This window comes from Felis catus, chromosome C2, assembly GCF_018350175.1.
Source record: "Felis catus isolate Fca126 chromosome C2, F.catus_Fca126_mat1.0, whole genome shotgun sequence".
NCBI lineage: Eukaryota > Metazoa > Chordata > Mammalia > Carnivora > Felidae > Felis > Felis catus.
Genome location: NC_058376.1, coordinates 90,959,865 through 90,978,885, shown reverse-complemented (window position 1 = coordinate 90,978,885; position 19,021 = coordinate 90,959,865). Strand labels below are relative to the sequence as shown.

At 34.3% G+C, this 19,021-nt stretch overlaps 1 protein-coding gene across 14 annotated transcripts in view; it reads left to right on the top strand.

Annotated features, from left to right (window-relative positions):
* NAALADL2 (N-acetylated alpha-linked acidic dipeptidase like 2) overlaps positions 1–19,021 on the top strand; it is a 1,340,454-nt gene that overhangs the window by 842,275 nt on the left and 479,158 nt on the right. For all 14 annotated transcript variants that reach the window (XM_023260390.2, XM_023260391.2, XM_045036390.1 and 11 more), the window contains one exon: positions 17,543–17,693. In XM_023260390.2, coding sequence (XP_023116158.1) covers positions 17,543–17,693 — 151 coding nt within the window. The remainder of the gene's footprint in view (positions 1–17,542; positions 17,694–19,021) is intronic.

Sequence of the window (19,021 nt, the reverse complement as noted above, 5' to 3'; positions counted from 1 at the left end):
AAGGTGGATAATGGGCAAGAATGAATCAAAAGCAAACATTTGCTTTACTGACATATGTATTCCAGGGGATTAAATTTTAGACCATTTTTATTTGTCCACCTTAATTAATGGTAGCCCAACTGAGGCTTAAGAGATTTTAGAATAGTAATTATGATTCAGTAGTCACTCTTCAGGGTAGTAAACTTTTTCAGTAAACTTTTCTTACTATTTGAAATTTATAATATTTAGTATATACCTCCTTTAAGAAAATGCAAATAATACGTAAGTTTATCCCCATATACAGGCTGAGTTAATGTAACATACATTGAAGAATGATAAAGATATATTTTTTTGTTTGTTTAAAAAAATTTTTTTTTTCAACGTTTATTTATTTTTGGGACAGAGAGAGACAGAGCATGAACAGGGGAGGGGCAGAGAGAGAGGGAGACACAGAATCAGAAACAGGCTCCAGGCTCTGAGCCATCAGCCCTGAGCCTGACGCGGGGCTCGAACTCACGGACCGTGAGATCGTGACCTGGCTGAAGTCGGACGCTTAACCGACTGCACCACCCAGGCGCCCCATGAATGATAAAGATATATTTTTAATACATTTGATATGTTGTATTACTAAAAAATATATGTAGTTTAACACAAAATTTTCTAATATAATATGTTAGAAAATTGCATGTAGCATAGAGGTTTTGTAAATACTATAACAGTAGGTCTGGTACTTAAATTTACCCACAAATGTTAATGAATCTCTCTCTTTCTCTCTCTCTCTCTCTCCCTCGTTCTTTCTCTCTGTCTACATATATATGTATACACATATACATGTGTGTGTGTATATATGTATGTATATATGTATACTTTCATAAATATTTGTGAGTAGAGTTAGCAATGAAAGGACATAAGAAAATGAAGAGCATGAGAAAGTAACGAATTGTATTTTGAAGATTAACTGAAAGGAAATATTTTAAAAAATAATAATGAGAATAGAAGGCATTGATGAGATGCCATGGATAATCTGTTTACATAGCCTTAGGTAGAAATCATATTTTCTTTGGGACACTTTTTAAATAGGCCCTATGTCATATGGCATGATGGAAAAGACATGTATTTTGAAGACAGATCTAGTTATTTTCTTAGCTCTATGACTTCGTGCTGAGACTAGACAAGTTACTTAAGCTTTTGGCCTCAGTTTCCCTATTTCAAAAAGGAAATTAACAACACCCATCTTTCTGCATTGTGTTGATCCAACTGCAAAATATAAGTCAAGATAAGGGCAAATAATAAACGGTAGTTACTAGTTTTTAAGGATAAAACCTACTCATCAATAAATAGGTTGTACAATAATCATGTAACTTTAAAAATTACTGCTGGAATTAACATCTTATTTTAAGAAGCTTTTGATTTTCACATAGTATGAATAAGAAAGTACCATCAAGAAAACTGTTTTCCATCTATCAGATCCTAACTTGCTTTTTTTGCTTTCTAACCTATAAAATATATACCAAGACCTGAAATAAATCTCCTTATCAGATACTCTCATGTTATATATTATTAATTTCCTTTTAAGATTTTGTAGAGAAATTGGATTATATATATATATATATATATATATATATATATTTTTTTTTTTTTCTTAAACTGCCCCACACAGTATTTCTAGCCCAGTGATTTGGCTTCCATTCCCTTTTTTTTTTTTAATTTTTTTTCAATGTTTATTTATTTTTGGGACAGAGAGAGACAGAGCATGAACAGGGGAGGGGCAGAGAGGGAGACACAGAATCGGAAACAGGCTCCAGGCTCTGAGCCATCAGCCCAGAGCCCGACGCGGGGCTCGAACTCACGGACCGCGAGATCGTGACCTGGCTGAAGTCGGACGCTTAACCGACTGCGCCACCCAGGCGCCCCTCCATTCCCATTTTTAAATTTTCTGTGGGGCTCATACTACTGAAGAAGCTAGATGATAACAATGATTCTAATAGATTTTTTTTTTTTTACTGTTAGGACATGAAAAAAATTTCTGTGAAAATGTCACTGGTCCAAAATGATATGTTTCCCAATAATTTGATTTTATGATTTATCTGTTGCCTCAGTTTATGATATTTCTTGTAGACATTCGTTATGAAGCCAATAGGACAGCAATGGAAAGCAGCTGGGGTTTACTATAGGGCTTTTCATTGTTTCTGGCATAATTGTAAAATTATGAGTTAGTAACCCCAAGGAAGTCTTAGTGGATAGCATCTCAGGAATTATTTTTCCACATTAAGAGAAGAGGAAGATTAGAGACAGACCTACGCAACTAAATTCATGTGATGATTTTCTTATTTCATTTTACCTTTAAAAATTTTAAGAATGAATATTCACTATGAGTTCAATAAAGAAAAAAAATATCACTCCCTGTCCAAGATGGGAGAGAAGGGGGAGGAAAAGACAAATGTGCTGTTCCCTGTGTGTTATCATTGCTGTCTGGTTCCTTTCCCATCAGTGTCAGTCATGAAATCAGGAGTCATGAGCTTTTTGATTTGCAGATATGAACTTGTTAGTGAGCAATCTCCCTCCCTTCAACTGTGCAGATATAGAAGAAACCGACCCTCCTTGATTTTCCATTATGTCCTCTCCAGAGAGGGGTTGCAAACATGTGCTGGTGTGCCCTCATGCTCATGAGTTAAATATTTAAAAACCACAACCCTCTATTAAAGTCTGATAGGGCTCCCCTCTTTGCAGATTTGACTTTTGTAATTGAAACAAAATGGCACATGCCTGTACTACTTCCTGTATTAATTTGGCATTGTTTCTGCCCATTGTTGGCTTTATTAAAGGCCCTTCCCCTTGGCAGCCTGCTGTGTAGTTTCCAAGGGAAGCCGGTGTTCATTGCTACTCACAGGGTGTGCTGAGCAGCTGCAGGACCAGATGCTCCACTGCTGGATACTTTGTCTGACTTGAGTCTGGGGACATGGTCAGGCTGCTTACGAGATATTTAATTTATCCAGATGCCACAGTTTTCAACTTGCTGTCAGTCATGATGAATTCGCTCCATACTTAATATTTGCAGATATTTCAATGTACAAATACTTCTTCAGATCCATACATTAAAACAGTATATGCTTTTCTTTTTTATTGTTTTCCATTTCATTATTTTCTGCTTCTAAATTAAGGAATTCCCTCTTTCTAACTAATTTTGTTTCTTTTTCTCATTTCTTAAAATGAAAACCAAGTTCCTAGGTAAGCTATGTGTGAACCATAGAAACTATAAACTTTTAGCTGAATAGATGTTCCACTGTATTCCAAAAGTTTCGTTGTTATGTATTCTACTTTTCATTGTGCTCGGATGCTTTTCACTTGTTCTGTAATCTCAAGCTATTAAGGAATAAGTTAATTTTGTTCATGGTTTCAGTATTAATTTCTAATAGATTGGATTATGGTAAATATGACCAATAAAAATCTACCTTTTAGATTTTTTAAAAAAGATTTTCTTTGTAGCAAAGTTCATGCATGTGTGTGTGAGCTCTGAAAAATGTTAAGTCCATCAGATTCATTATTTAATTAATTCTTATATATCTTTACATTTTTGGCTTTATAATTTGTCTAATTCTGAAAGAAGTATATGCCCCACATAATTCTATTTTTAGAAATTCATCTGGTATTCTTTAAAAAAATTTAATGTTATTTCATTTTTAAGAGACAGAATTAAAGCAGGGGAGGGACAGAGAAAGAGGGAGACACAGAATCTGAAGCAGGCTCCAGGCTCCAAGCTGTAAGCACAGAGCCTGACGCGGTGCTCAAATTCACAAAGTGCAAAATCGTGACCTGAGTTGAAGTTGGCCGCTTAACCGGCTGAGCCACCCAGGTGCCCCTGGCATTCTTAATGTATTTTTATTTTACCATTATGTTGTTTAGTGTATTCAGGTTCATGGAATATCCTTTATTTATTTCATTGATTTTTTTTTATCATTTTGTATGGTATACCTTTAATCTTTATTACTTTTAATTTCAGATATTTTATATGAATTTGCCTCTTCTAGCTTTTTTATTTGCCAACTATCTATTTGCTTATCATTTTCTTTCAATCTTTATTAATTTGTTTCAAAAAGCTTTCTTGTAAAAACTGTGTTGCTGAGGTTTTATTTCTCTTAAAACATCTTTGAATTTAATGGGATGATTCATGTGTTTTCTTTCAGTGTAAAAATGTATATGCTTTATTCATTTTTCTTTCATCTTACATAATGTTCATTAGGTATCTTTTTTGTTTTTTTCCCCCTATTTTCTGATTTATTGTGTTCATCCAACTTTATTACATGCATACTTCTTAAAAAATTCTCCTAAACATTTTTGAGATCTAATAAAAAGTATACTGAGGATTAATTATAAGAATGACACCATTTTATATATGCCTGTTTCAAGTCTTATCATATCTCCTACCTTACATATTGACCTGTACAAGGCAAACACTATGAGAGAAGTGGATTTAGAGAAAACTTCTGTCCAGGGCCAGGTCACTCCAGTGAATTCCCTGTCACATGGACATTTCTTCTGCATAAATTCTATCTCCTGAAGAAGTATTCATGCTTATTTCATTGGTTTCTCCAGTTGTTGCATTATCTGTTCTTACAAAAGCCCAGAGCTGGGTAATGATACCATCTAGGACTATTCCTGAATCATTGCTTCTTAATCCAACCTCATATCCAAAGAACACTCTTTTCTGAAGATGAAGCCATTCCATTTTAAAACCCCTGGGCTTGCGATCTCAAACTGAATCCCTATACAAAACAGTTGAAAATGCAAAGAGAAGGGAGCACGGAATAATCTGATCTGCTCTTTGTCCAACAGCATCGTTTTCATTCACATTTAATTTTTTTTTTCTATTAGTTTAAAACCAGTGTTTCCATCTTCACTCTTACAAGTTATAGAACCATGGAGAATTCACAACACCTCGCTGAGCCACAGTTTTCTGAAGTTGAAAAAACAAAAACCAAATACAAATAAAAAATAATAAGAGTAATCTTAAAAATCTCATATTGTTGTTGTAATAATTAAATGACATGAGTCAAGCATTTGGGAATGTCTTTTTAAAAAAAAATACCACTCCAATTAAATACAATGAAAAATAATAATCCTCTTGTTTTAAATGTGTATTCATTTATTTTAAGAAAGGGAGAGAGAGAGAGAGAGAGAGAGTGGGGGGAGGGGCAGAGAGAGAGGAGGACAGAGGATCTGAAGCAAGCTCTGTGCTGATGGCAGATAGCCCAATGCAGGGCTCCAACTCGCAACTGAGATAATGACTTGAGCCAAAGTCAGATGCTTAACCAACTGAGCCACCCAGGCGCCCCAGAATAATAATCTTTTTATATCTCTTTTAAAATAAAAAAAGGAAAGTTCAAGGATGAAATTTATGGTGCATCCCTAGTACATGTACATACAGAAGTTGTGAATAATAAAGATAGCTAGCATATTCTTGAACATTTAAGTATCTCAAAACATATATGTGAGATATGTAATCAACTGTAAACATTAGAAAATATAATAGAATTGCAAAAGACTTGGAAGCATGTATTTCTTTAACAATGTAAGCATTTTTTTTCTTTGTCCATGAGCAATTCAATTATTTTGTTTCTGAAATAAATTAAGTAAAGCTTATTGAGTCTGATCAGCCCTTGTTCCCAGGGAATTGCAGTTCAATTTCATTTTTAATTAGAATTGAACATTTTGGATTTCTTAGCATTGGTAAGCAAGACCCAGCAATATAATGTATGTACTTAATTTGTATTAAGTTTCTGAAATTTAGTGTCAAGAGTGAACAATATGTCTGGTTAATATTTAAACATCTCACAATGTTCTGTTGTAGAAGTTTCCATTTATAAAAGCTGCTGTTCTATAACAAATTACTTTCACTTTCAAATAAACCTGTTATCACAACATGAGCAAAACTTATTCAATTAAAAGAGAAAACAAAGTAAAGTAATTATTTACTCCAATTTGATGTGCACAATAGCTTTTAAACATTCAAAAAATGCCTAAGAAAGGTAGATGTTGGCCTAAATCATTTTTGCTTAATATTACTGCTTTAATAAAGTATGTCGGCGTATTCTTATGGGATAGACATTTCTATATAAGAAACCATCTCTCATGGAAAAAGAGACTTATTCTGATGAACCTGCATGGAAAGAAGCCATGAACCATAAAATCAGTTATGCTAATGTTTTCTCCTTTTTCACACCTGTGTGTGTATGTGGGCACGCGTGTGTGTATTCAATGGTAATCTAATGCTGCTCATCACACTGGGGCTAGTTGAGAGCTGTACATCCAAGGTATCTTTTTCCTTCATTTCTGTGCACTCAGGCATTAAACTAGCTGTGTTCTGGTCCGAGTCTTGTCTTAATAAACTCCTAGAAGAGAGAGAGGAAGAGATGCGGGGAAGTTTGCAGGAGATGCGTCAGTCACCTGGTACATAGTACCTTGAAATAATACTTTGAACTAAACTCCTAGGCATCTGTGATGAAAAATGTAACAGGTAGACTTAACAGTTAATACAATTTTCAAAAGCTGACTTAGAGTCAGAATGGACCTTTGTTACCTTGTCTACTTAAAAAATATCTAAAATCTGAATAAGAATGTACATGTAGGTAATTTTTTTTTCATCCAAAGCTGCATAATGATTCTCAAGAAAATAAAAGACCCTTCTGGGGCCAGTGAAGTGGAAACTCTGTGACCTCTTACGGTTTGTGCTGTAAAAAAGCCTTGTCAATAATTTTTCTAGCCAGAATTATGAAGACAACAAATGGTGACGTATTAAATGCATGGATAAGAGACATGCACTCTGCCTGTGTTTTAGCAACTATAAGTCTTTCTAAGTAGTGCCATTAGCAAAGATAATCTGGAAATTATTTCTATTTGTATTGAATTCTCTGCAGCATCATACATCAGATTTGCTCCCTAGGGAAGAAGAAAAGCTACAAATAACCCATGTCCACATATATGTATTCCTTTAGCATGCCTGGCAATGAGAACCTCCCTCAGCTGTTCATGTCTGGTTCCTTGTCCTATGCCTGACTAAAATCTGAGTTTTACATAATTAAATAAACGAATTTCAGGAGAGGATGAGAAATTATGTCTCAGTGAAGTAGACTGCCTTTTTTTAAAAAAAATAAAGTTTATTTATTTATTTTGAGACAGAGACAGCATGAGTGGGGTAGGGGCAGAGAGAGAGGGAGACAGAGAATCCCAAGCAGGCTATGCACTGTCAGCTTGGAGCCTTATGTGGAGTTCGAACTCATGAAACTGTAAGATCATGACCTGAGCAGAAACCAAGAGTCAGACGCTTAACCAATTGAGTCACCTAGGAGACTCAACTGCCCTTTTTTTTAATGGAGAAAATCAATAAAAAGGTAACAAAAAATAGTGTTTCCTTGCTTGGTAAGGAAAATGTAGTAATCATTATCATAATTTTAAAAGATATAAACTAACATTTTAAGCAATATAATTATAAATATTTTAAAAAGCCACTAATGCAGTTTGGGGGAAAATGTGTGACTGGGAGGATCATAGAATTTTTTATTCACATTTCCTCTAACCTAGTATATAACAAAAAGCAAACAGAGCCTGGTAATAAGTGAAGGATAATGGAAGAGTAGATTTAAGTCATGTTAATATTTACTTCTGGAAATAAACCTATGAAATTTCATCATTTTTATGTCAAGAAACATTTTTTCAGGATAACTACTTCTGGGTGTTTTTTTTTTCTTCCTTAATACCATTCCCTATGACAAACAAATCCAAAGAAATGGCAGTCCTTCAGTTATCAACCTGGTGCTCCTCCTTCTCTTCTTCCTTTAGCATCACCAAAAAACAAACAAACAAACAAAAACCCCAAAAAACAAAAAAACAAAAAATCAAAAAAAACCCACTACCAACCTCACACATTATGTAGCATTTTATACTTCTCAAAGTCCTTCAGGCAGACTACCTCCTTTGAATCTGCCAGTCATTTTGTGTGACTTGGCAGGGCAAATGTCATCTCTTTTTATGGATGAGAAAATTGAACTGTATAGCTTTTTAGTGGCATGCCCAGCATCCTTTGCCTAATGGCTGGTCCAGTTCAAGACCTCTTCCTCTCAGTTCAGTGCTTTTTCATCTGCCATGTTGCTTGCAAGCCAAGCTACAGAAAAACAACTCAATAAATTCAGATGTATTTCTAACAGCTTAAAACATCATATAACACTGGAAGTAGTCTAAGGTTTGCAGTTTTGCTATGGTGAAATTTATTTTTTTTCCTATGGTGAAGTTTTACAAGTACTTTGAAATATGCTCTTTATGTTACTCATTTATTTTTCCTCATATCCCTCCAATTTCACCCACTTTGGATAAGATATATATACCTTGTATCTGTATCTATATTTATATTTATACCTATATTTATATATCTTATCTATCTACAGATATATATATATATATATATATATATATATATATATATATATCAGGTAAAAAAAAACAAAAACACTACCAAATTGACTTTATTTTTTGTTTGTGTTTATATCATGATTCATAATACTATAAATTAAGAAAACATTGAACATCAAATATATGTCCAATCACCACAGTTTTTATTTTTCTCCCCTTCTTTGTGTATAAATTAGGAGTTCTAGTTAGTATTTCTGTTAAAGAACTAACTTTGGTAGATGGTAGAAATAGACATTTTGAATATTGATTCTTATCAAGACATTGAAACATCAGAAAATTATGTCAATAAACCTAAACAATAGCAAATTACTGTGATATCTTTAGAGATACTTAATTATTATTATTTATTATCCGCGGGTTTCTCCCCACTAAGGCTTTAGCTAAATATCTTCTTAGTTAAGAATATTGGAAACATATATTAAAAATTTTTAAAAATAGTAAATTTTGGAATAGTCAAAGTAATGTTCTGTCTATAACTAATATGCTATAACTATAACTAATACAACACTGTATGCTAATTATATCTCAATAAAAATAGAAAAATAAGTAAATTTTAAAAACTAAATTATGTGAAGAGCTGTACACTTTTTCTTTGATGTTTCTTATTCAACTAGACAATTACAGAATCCCAGAGATGCACATAAGTGAGTATGTGAGGCCCTGTTCTCTCCACCAACAGTCTCTTCCTCTCTCATACATTCATATATATATATATTATATATATATATATAATATATATATATAAAAGCACTAACAATAGTAAGTTGGTAAGTCAGAAGCTTATGCCTTTATGATTTAATTTCTAAATATATATAGTGTTAGTATTATTTTTTGTTCCTGTTAAACATGATTTTGTTCCTGTTAAACATAATATATATATATAAAAGCACTAACAATAGTAAGTTGGTAAGTCAGAAGCTTATGCCTTTATGATTTAATTTCTAAATATATATAGTGTTAGTATTATTTTTTGTTCCTGTTAAACATGATTTGTGTGGTTTAAAAGCAACAGCATGTCTACAGATGAAAAGTAGTCCATGCAGTTGGTAATATCAACAATATATTTACTAATAGCAATTGTATATTTTCTCCAATATTAGCTATAATTAATTAAATCATCTGAGAAAAATTGATAAAGACCAATACCTTTTAGTGTTTTTGATTCATGAACCACCTTGACAGAGGAAAAGACTCCCGGCCACTGTGTTTACTATCCAAATCTCAAATCCCTCTCCTTGAAAATAAAATTATTTAGGTTAATACTTGCTTGTCCCTCCTCTATCATTGTATTCTCAGCCTAGAACCTAGAATAAAAGATCCATGTTACATAGGTGGATCCATCATGGATAGGAAATAGAAATAAAATACAACATTCTCTTCAATATTTTTAAGCTACGGTTGGAAAAATGATATCATAATTTTATTTTTTGAATTAGGCTTCTACTATGCAGAAAACATTGCAAAAGTTGTCAAATAATATGAATTAAAAATCTGAAAGAAATTTGCCAAGTTACATTTTTCATGGTTTGAAAGTAATATAGTTTAATGGGAAAAGGAAAATAAATTATGAGGACACATTACTCGGAATATGCCATTAACTATGTGGTGTGAACTAGTCATCCTTATGTCATGATTATTTTATTTGTGAAATAAGAATAATTCCACAGGCCACAATGATATATTAGTTTAAAGTGAAATAAACATTTTATACCTGAGGATACCTTAAAAATAGGAGATCTTTCCTCCCTCCCTCCTCCTTCCCTCCCTCCCTCCCTCCCTCCTTCCCTCCCTTTCTTCCTCTCTTCCTCCCTTCCTTCCTTCCTTCCTTCCTTCCTTCCTTCCTTCCTTCCTTCCTTCCTTTTTGAATTATAATGATAAAAGTTGAGGATTCTTTTTACAACTTCCATAGCAGGCTTAACTTTCTGCATTACTTCAAGTTTTTTTCTTCACAAAAGCAGAAGGTCATTGCTTCTTATTAATCTTACCAGAATTATTTAAATAACTTTGGATACATTAAGCAAAGCAATTTGAAATCTAAGTAGAGGTGTTCAGTGAAATCAAAAAAAGAATGCTGTGATTATGCCTTGGATATACTCAGTCTGATTACAGTGAATATTCCTCACCATAATAGTCTTTTTTTTTTTCCTTTAACAAAGAAAGGTGAGTTTATTTCTGAAACATAACAAAGCAAACAGGAATCTTACAAATGTCTTCAATGGTATACTGACAATACAATACATAATTAAAGGGCCAAACCACAAACCTATTAATAGGGAAACAATCTCAAGAAGGAAGAATAACATAAAATTTAAGCCCTGAAGTCAAAATATCTGATTAAGGAATATATTACATTCTGATATTTTCATCTTTCATATATGCCAGAGCTATGTAATTTAAATGAATAAGAATGTACTATGAAATGTTTGATTCATGTTTTTTTAAGTTTATTTTTATTTTTATTTTTCTGTCACTAAAGCCATCAATCCTTAACACATTCTGTTATAATGCATATTAATTCCCCTGACAGTACTTTGTAAAAATCCAGGTCTTTTTAGCAATCTAAATAAATAGGCATATAATTCACACAGTATTGATTCCAGTGTCCTCTCGGAAAGAAAATCACAGCAAGAGAATCTGATGTGTTTTATAAATTCACCCTTTAGCCAGTCTATTTGTCTTTGTAAAGGATGGATGTGTTATTGAAAGCAAAGTTGTGCTTTAGCAGAAAGATTGCCAGAGTTGAATTTGGAAAATTCGAGTTTGATCCCTGGAATTGCCACTTAGTAGTTCAGACCATGGATCAAGCTCTTATCCTTTCTGAATTACAATTTCAACAACTACTTAGTGGAAGTTGACATGACGTATTTGATGTTCTGAATGAAATTCAACAAATAACTTTGGGGATACTATCTGACTCATAGTAGATGTGCAATTAGTGCTAGATGATTTGGCTTAAAAAAGACTCAGAAGGCTTAGATACTGATCACAAATATTTTTCCAAGTCTTTGTATAAAGTGTGGCACCTTCTGTGAATGTATGAGTTTGCTAGGGCTGCCATAACAAAATACCACAGTTTGGGTATTTTGGGTAGTTTAAAGAGAAAATTTCTCACAGCTTGAGGGTGCTGAAAATTTAAGATCAATGTGTTAACAAGTTTGGTTTAGCCTGAGGCCTTTCTTTTTGGCTAATCACCTCCTTTTTGCTGTGTCCTCATGTGCTTTTTCTCCATGTACACACATCTCTGATACGTCTCTTCTTCTTCTTCAGGACACTAGTCATACTGGATTAGAGTCCATAAATATGACCTCATTTAACCTCAATTACCTCTTTAAAGACTCTATTTCCAAATATAGTCACATTCTGAGGTACTGAAGATTAGGACTTAAGCATATGTATCTTAAGGTGAAAAAAAAATCAGCCCATAACAGTAGACTGTAATTTTATCTGTAAGACTAAGGTCCTCTTATTGTTATATTTGCTCTTGTTTTCACATAAGACTCAGAAAGCTTTTCTAGCTATGGAGGCCAGAAGAATGGTTCTAGTGCTTGGACAGTGTTTTAAGGAACCTAAGTAACGGGAAAACACAAGCTTTCAACTTCAGGTTCTTGAAATTAGGTGGTAGTTGAGGGATTCCATGCATTGTAATCAGTAAAAATAAAAAGAGCAAGGCTGACATTTGATGGATTCAAAAGGATGAATTGACACTTAGGAACATCTATGAATGGATTAAAGTCTAGTTGTGGAATTCACATTGAAGATACTGAGGAAGTGGATTGACTACCTCATAACAGCACCTTCATTCTGGAAGAGAAAAAAAATGTTTTCGTTGAAAAGTAAGAACAGAAGTTAATAAGTGTCAGGAATCAGAACAGGGTCCTTTTGCTTTCACTCTTCCTGGCTTTGATCTTCTTTGAATGATTTCTTCTCCCCCTGAATATAAGAATACCTTACAGCCACCCACATGCTGCCTGCCCCAAGACAGTGGAAATATAAACCTATGTGGGACCATTTTTAGGTACCAGACTACTTATTCTCTGAGTGAGTAGTTTTCAGGGAGCTTTGAGATTTGTAAGATCTGTTCAATAAGGCTGCTATATCCTGCCCATGGATTTGTAGTACCATTTATTTCAGAAGCAATTATTTGGCAACTGTTAAGACCTAGCTTTATACACTATACACAAGGAGAAATGTATTAATATGTTTCACAGAAAGAAATATGGGATCAGCCTCCTTGAAGTTAGCCAAAGACATTTTATCTGCAAGACCCTGTCAACAAGACAAACTCACATGTTCAAATCCTAGTGTGCTAGTCTCTAACACTCCTTGTCTCTACTCTTAGATAACAAAACATAAAATGAAATAACACAAAAATCAAAACAAAATAATTCTATTTTAATTATGTATTTTTATGGAAGTTTAAGCACAGCACATCTAATTGAGTGTGTGTGTGTATGTGTGTGTGTGTGTGTGTGTTAATTTCAGAAATAAGCTGGTTTAATACTTCTATTCACATTCCAACACATGTATATCCAAGCTGCCACAAAATGTATTGCATGTTTTCCAGCCAGTGGGTGTGAAATGTAGAACAAAATAATATTCATGTAATACACTTGTACCCATATGCACTGTGTATTCATTTGTTCATTCATTGATACACACACTAATTTATTCATTAACTTAAAAAGAGAAAAATCATTTGGTAGCAGGTACTATTCTAGGCACTGGGGATATAAATTGAAGCTGCAGCATTCCTGTCTTCAAGCAGATCACAATCTAGTGCTACTAAAAATACCCATAAAATCCTTATTAATTCCTGTAGATAAAAAATACAGTAGGGGCACCTGGGTGCCTCAGTCAGTTAAGCATCCAACTTCAGCTTAGGTCATGATTTCACAGTTTGTGAGTTCAAGCCCCATGCTGGGCTCTGTGCTGCCAGCTCAGAGCCTGGAGCCTGGTTTGGATTCTGTGTCTCCCTCTCTCCCTGCCCATCCTCTGCTCATGCTCTGTCTATCTCTCTCAAAAATAAATAAACATTAAAAAAAAGTTAAATACAATACAATTTTACTTTGAGGACTATAATTGCTTCAAATAATGTCTCGTTTGTTGGTGGAATCATGACCTAGCTTGAAGGGAGTTGACTGACTCTGCATATAGAAACAGAAGTGTCCCAGGGTAGACTAGGGACCATTTCTCAGTTACTATCCCAGCCCCTATCTCAGGCACCAAAGACTTAGTAAGTCCTTGAGCTAAATAAAAGAGTAGGAGGCTGATTTAATGATTTCTACTTTCATGGAAATGTGTTCCTATATTATTTTATGTAAATTAGGAAATGGTGCCCTTGCAGGGTGATACAGACTGATGGCTCAGTACACTATACTAGCCTGTGGCTGTGAGTTGCTTCTTCATGACGTTATAACACTTGAGCTCAGGGCCATTTGCTTGACTCATTTTTTGTGTCTCCCTCTTATGTCAAATACTGTCTTAGTTTACAAGGTAGAAAACATGATGAAGAACGCTAAACTTATCACGTAATATACTTGAGAGAGAGAAGCAAAAGATAATCAAACTTCTGTGTTAAGAAATCTTAGCTTTACATTTGCCTTCTCTTTTCATGAATTAGACCCCCTGTAGAATCATCCTAGGTCTCAAGTAATCTGAAAGTATGAAGGGTTCTGGGCAGGGCTAATAACTTCTACTTGTGCTCCCAGGGACAGTCAAAAGCAGACAACCCAGTGACAGCTTAGCTTACTCCTTTTTATATTGACTTGCCTTTGAATGCATTTTTAAAGAATATGATCTCACTAGAAGAGTAGATCCTTTGAATATTTTAGGTAACCACTACCTCACCATGTTCAAAATGCATTTCTAACAATGTAGAGGAACCTTTGTTATTTGATTTAATATAGGCAGTTTCCTCAATTGCCAACTTCATTGGAAATCCCGTAATAATTTCTGAAACTAGGTCACCAAGTCACTTATTTAGGAGCTCTGTGGTGGCCAGTAAGGGACAGCATCATGAACCAGATTTGACAACATTGAAGACCTGTCCCCCTCAGGTCCAACCGTTACAGGCAGAGGATGGGAAGAGGGGATAAAATCACATATAAGGCTATCTCTTCAGGGTTGTGGGGAGGTAATCAACTCTGGCAAGAGATACTATACTATTAAACTACATAGCTTCATTATAAGCTGTCAAGTATAGAAAAATATCATGGTATATATTGATTATAAAAGAAATCACAATGTATTACCAGTCATAAGCACAAGAAGCAAAATATGCAACTGTAGCATTTCATTTTTGACTATGATAAATTCTAAGTCACGAGGTGTCATAAAGTTTAAGCAATCAAATAGTTAACGTATTGACCTTTTTAAAAGAGATTTTTTGAAGATAATTTGACTATCCCACTGAAGCAGGGTCAACAACAACCAAAAAATGTGGAGCATCACTTGCCTTTCTTGTGTCCATGGCAGACATCTCTCATAGAGCTATTTTCCACTTTTCACTGACCCTGAACTTGGCCTCGCAATGCTTCCCCAGGCAGCCACTAGTTGCCAGTTAATTGGGGTTAACACTTAAGATGAAAACTATTAATCATTCCACTGGTTAACTGACTTCCTAAGAGCAGGCACTTTGTCCTACTTATCTCCATATGCCAATGCCAGCATATTATGTGCAAAAAGTGACACTCAGTATATAGTTGTGAATGGATAAGTACCCCAGGAATCACAAAAAGTTTCACTATCAGGTAATTCTTCAGAAAATATGCAAGTGACCAAAATTACGAGCAAAAATAAATTTAATGTCACTTGTAATTTTTAAAAAATGGACAGTAAATTTTTGGCTAGATTGGCAAACATTTCTTAAAAAGTAATATTCAATGCTGGTGATGGAGGAAATAAGTACTCAGATATATGACTGGTAAGAATGTAGCTAGTTATATATAGCTTTTCTGGAGGGAAACTATTTATTCAAAAATCATAAAAAATAGTAATACTTTCACCTAGAAATTCTTTCTGTAGAAATATATTTCATGAAAATATACATTTGTGCAATGATTTAGCTATAAGGAAGTTTATTGAAGTATGATACAAAAAGTTAAAATTCATGTAAATAACAGTCAAGGATTGGATAAATAACATTTGGCAGCATTTCTACATCTTATTATTGTATTATTTATAGCATTCACATATATACAGTGTACAGCTAATAATGTTATATGAAAGTGTACTTATCAGCATGGACCGATATTTAGTATATGGTATTATGAGAAAAAAAAAGTAAGGTTGCAAAATTTATGGTAAGTGGTCTTATTTTGTAAGTATATGTGTATATGTGCCTAAGCCCTAATAAAAGAGTTTAGAAATATTAACATTTACTACTTTTTGACAGATAGGATAATAGGATTGTTACTATTTGCCTGTATCTTTTTTTTTTTTGTCTAGTGATCATGAATTACTTAATTTTTTTAAAGTAATTTTTAATACTTAAAAATTGTTTTCTGGAGTTGTTCATATTTCTTTCTTAATATGTTCTCCTATAGTAAGCAGAACATTCAAAATCATTCCATTGATCATTTTTTTAGAAATAGCAATTTCAGCATCTAAACATTAGAAACCCTCCCTAAGGACTTCAGTGTGAGCTTTTCAGAGTCAGTCTTAAATCCAGCCTTCTTATCGACATGTTCTTTGCTCTTTTTTCCTTTTCTCATTTCTCCCCCCTCCCTAAATTCTTCTCCCTTTTCATTAAAGCACTGATAAGAAAAACATGACTCAACATGTGAGTCAAACATTCTTTGCTTAGGGTATCAGGGTTATTTTTTTCTGATTGATAATAAAGTATGTTTAATATAATATGTATTAATTAAAATAATACATACTTGTCCATTACTCAAAAATGGGAAATTACAGAATATTTTTAAAGGAGTTGAAAAAATGCCATGAATGTGATGTATTTACATCAAGTATTTTTATTTTTCTACTATAACTTCTTTTATGTAAAAACCATATTGTAGGTACAATTATGTTTTATTTTTCCAGTAGAACCACATCCTAAGTATTTTCTTAGAGTTCTCTTTTTTTCAAGAGTAGCTGCCATGCCAAACCAGCATCTTTCTTATTCGTTCTTTCATTTAGCGACACTCTTGAATGTCTACTATGTGCCCCCTAAGTGCAAGTGAACATTGGAAGAGAAGATAAGCATGATTCTGTCCTCATGATGGGGTCCAGCCAGATCCACAAGCTACTGTATTGCTTAGTCCACTGTAAAAATAAACAAGAGAAGCAGTAATTGAGAAGTGAAGCACAAGTGTTAACTAGAGTCACACAGTGAATTGCAACTGCCTACACTTAATGTGATTCCTAGCCATCATCTCCATCATTTCTTTCCCCAGTGTCCCCTAAGTACCTTTCCCCTCTCAGGAGAAACAAATGGATTAGCAAATTATGATTATTGTTTTCCACATCAGGTAAATCACCCTAAAGTATACAAGCTCTTTACCCAAAAAAATGAATTTACCAAGTTAAAACAAAAAGAACATGAAATGTCAAGTTCATCCTCCCCATCATACTTACTGAAGAAGAGAGAGGAATCTGCATTAGATATGTTTCAAATGAAGTAGTCAGGAATTGTTTTCTTTTTTTTTTAAGTTTATTTATTTATTTTGAGAGAGAGAGAGAGAGAGAGAGAGAGAGAGAGAGAGAGAGAGATTAGGGAAGGGGCAGAAAGAGAGGGAGAGAGAGATCCCAAGCAGGCTCCACACTGTCAACCCAGAGCCTGACATGGGGCTTCATCTCATGGACCGCAAAATCATGACCTGAGCCGAAATCAAGAGTAAGATGCTTAACCAACTAAGCCACTTAGCTACCCCATTCAGGAACTACTTTCAAAATCCTTAGTGACAGAGACAGAGCAGGAACTCACCATTCAGAGGGAGGCCCCTTAGTTTCTTGTATTCCTCAGTTGCTATATCTGGGAGATCTGGTTGGCCCACCCAGGGCAGAGATCAGAGTGACTGGTATAGTGGGGGCCCTCAGGAAGGTTCAGGACAGTAGATATTTGCATCTGATATTTTTAATAGTTTTTTTTCTCCTCTTTTAGCTTTCTTTATTGGAAAAGGCTGGATTTGGTGGTGTTCTTCTATATATTGATCCTTGTGATTTACCAAAGACTGCAAATCTTAGCTATGATACCTTCATGGTGTCACTGAACCCAGGAGGAGACCCTTCTACGCCTGGTTATCCAAGTGTGGGTAAGTGTATTGTTAATCTTTATTATCCTCTTAACTATTACAGGTTGTAATTTATGAGTACATACCACCTAAATTAATCAAGGAATGGCAAAGTTGGAAAATTCTTACCACCCATATTTAAAAAATGATTTTTTTATCTGCTCAAATTATAGGCTACCCTTTGTTGGAATAAAACTTTTGGAAGTCTGTAATAGATGTTTGGGTAAATTGCAGTATTGTGAACAAAGAGAAAACATATTTTATATTATTATTGATTGACTTAAAGATAAATTAATACTCTGTGGGACAGGCACTCCAAATAGTGGAAAACATAAAAATACCTAGAAGGATGAAATAGCTGCTGCTTTCGGATGTCTGTAATTACTTTCAGTACCGAGTCTAGGGTTACACATGGTCTTGAGTGAGTAGTGGAAATAATGTTGGAGAAGAATGGAGTTAATATGAACGACTTGTCTGGCTCCCTAAAGGAAGGGATCAGTCACTGGTGGCATAGAGATGGCCATCTTTGCATCAAATATCCTTCCCTTTCTCGATAAGTTGTGTTCATGTTATTGGGGAGGTCATGTGGTAGAGAGAAGACACCTGTGATTTTGGCAAGTGCTTCCTGCATCATTGAATTTCTGTCCAGTGTATCATTAACAAGTAGTCTGTTAATACAGACTTGGCCAAAGAAGAAGTTCTGTGAACCTTCTTCCAGGGTGATAGTAACCCATTAACCATGACGCTACTGTCAGTAATTAAAGTAACAAAAACTTCATGTAATAATTCATGTATTTTGCCAAAATTTCTCCCTGTTTTCCAGAAAACATCACAAAGAACATTCTAATTATCTTATTCAAGTCCAGTTATCCTCTCTCTACCTATATTAACTTCTCTGCTTAATCAATAACTCTCCAAGAAAGAAGTCTATCGAGTCAAATATGAGTTGTAATTTATAAATTGTGTTAGGTCTACTGGTGACTGCTTTGTCCTCCCACGTACACTTTAAATAATCTAGTTAAGAATTTTTCTTGAGACCTTATTGATCTGTGTTTTTACAGTCTATTGTCTCATTGTTAGAATTTTGAAATTAAAATTAGGAAATGTCCATCTACAATTTCTAGGCATCACCAAAAATGTCATTCCACCTCTCCCATTTGCAAATGCTCTGACTTCCCTGGGCTGTTACAGCTCAGCTTCAGGCGTGTACATGTGGAGGCTAACTCTTGGTGATGAATCAGTAGGCTGCCATGCTATCGCAAAGCTACTTTATGAATACTCCTTTTAAATTGGTAAATTGCTCAATTACCCCCATTTGCTCTTAACATTGTTTTTGGCCCCAGTCATTT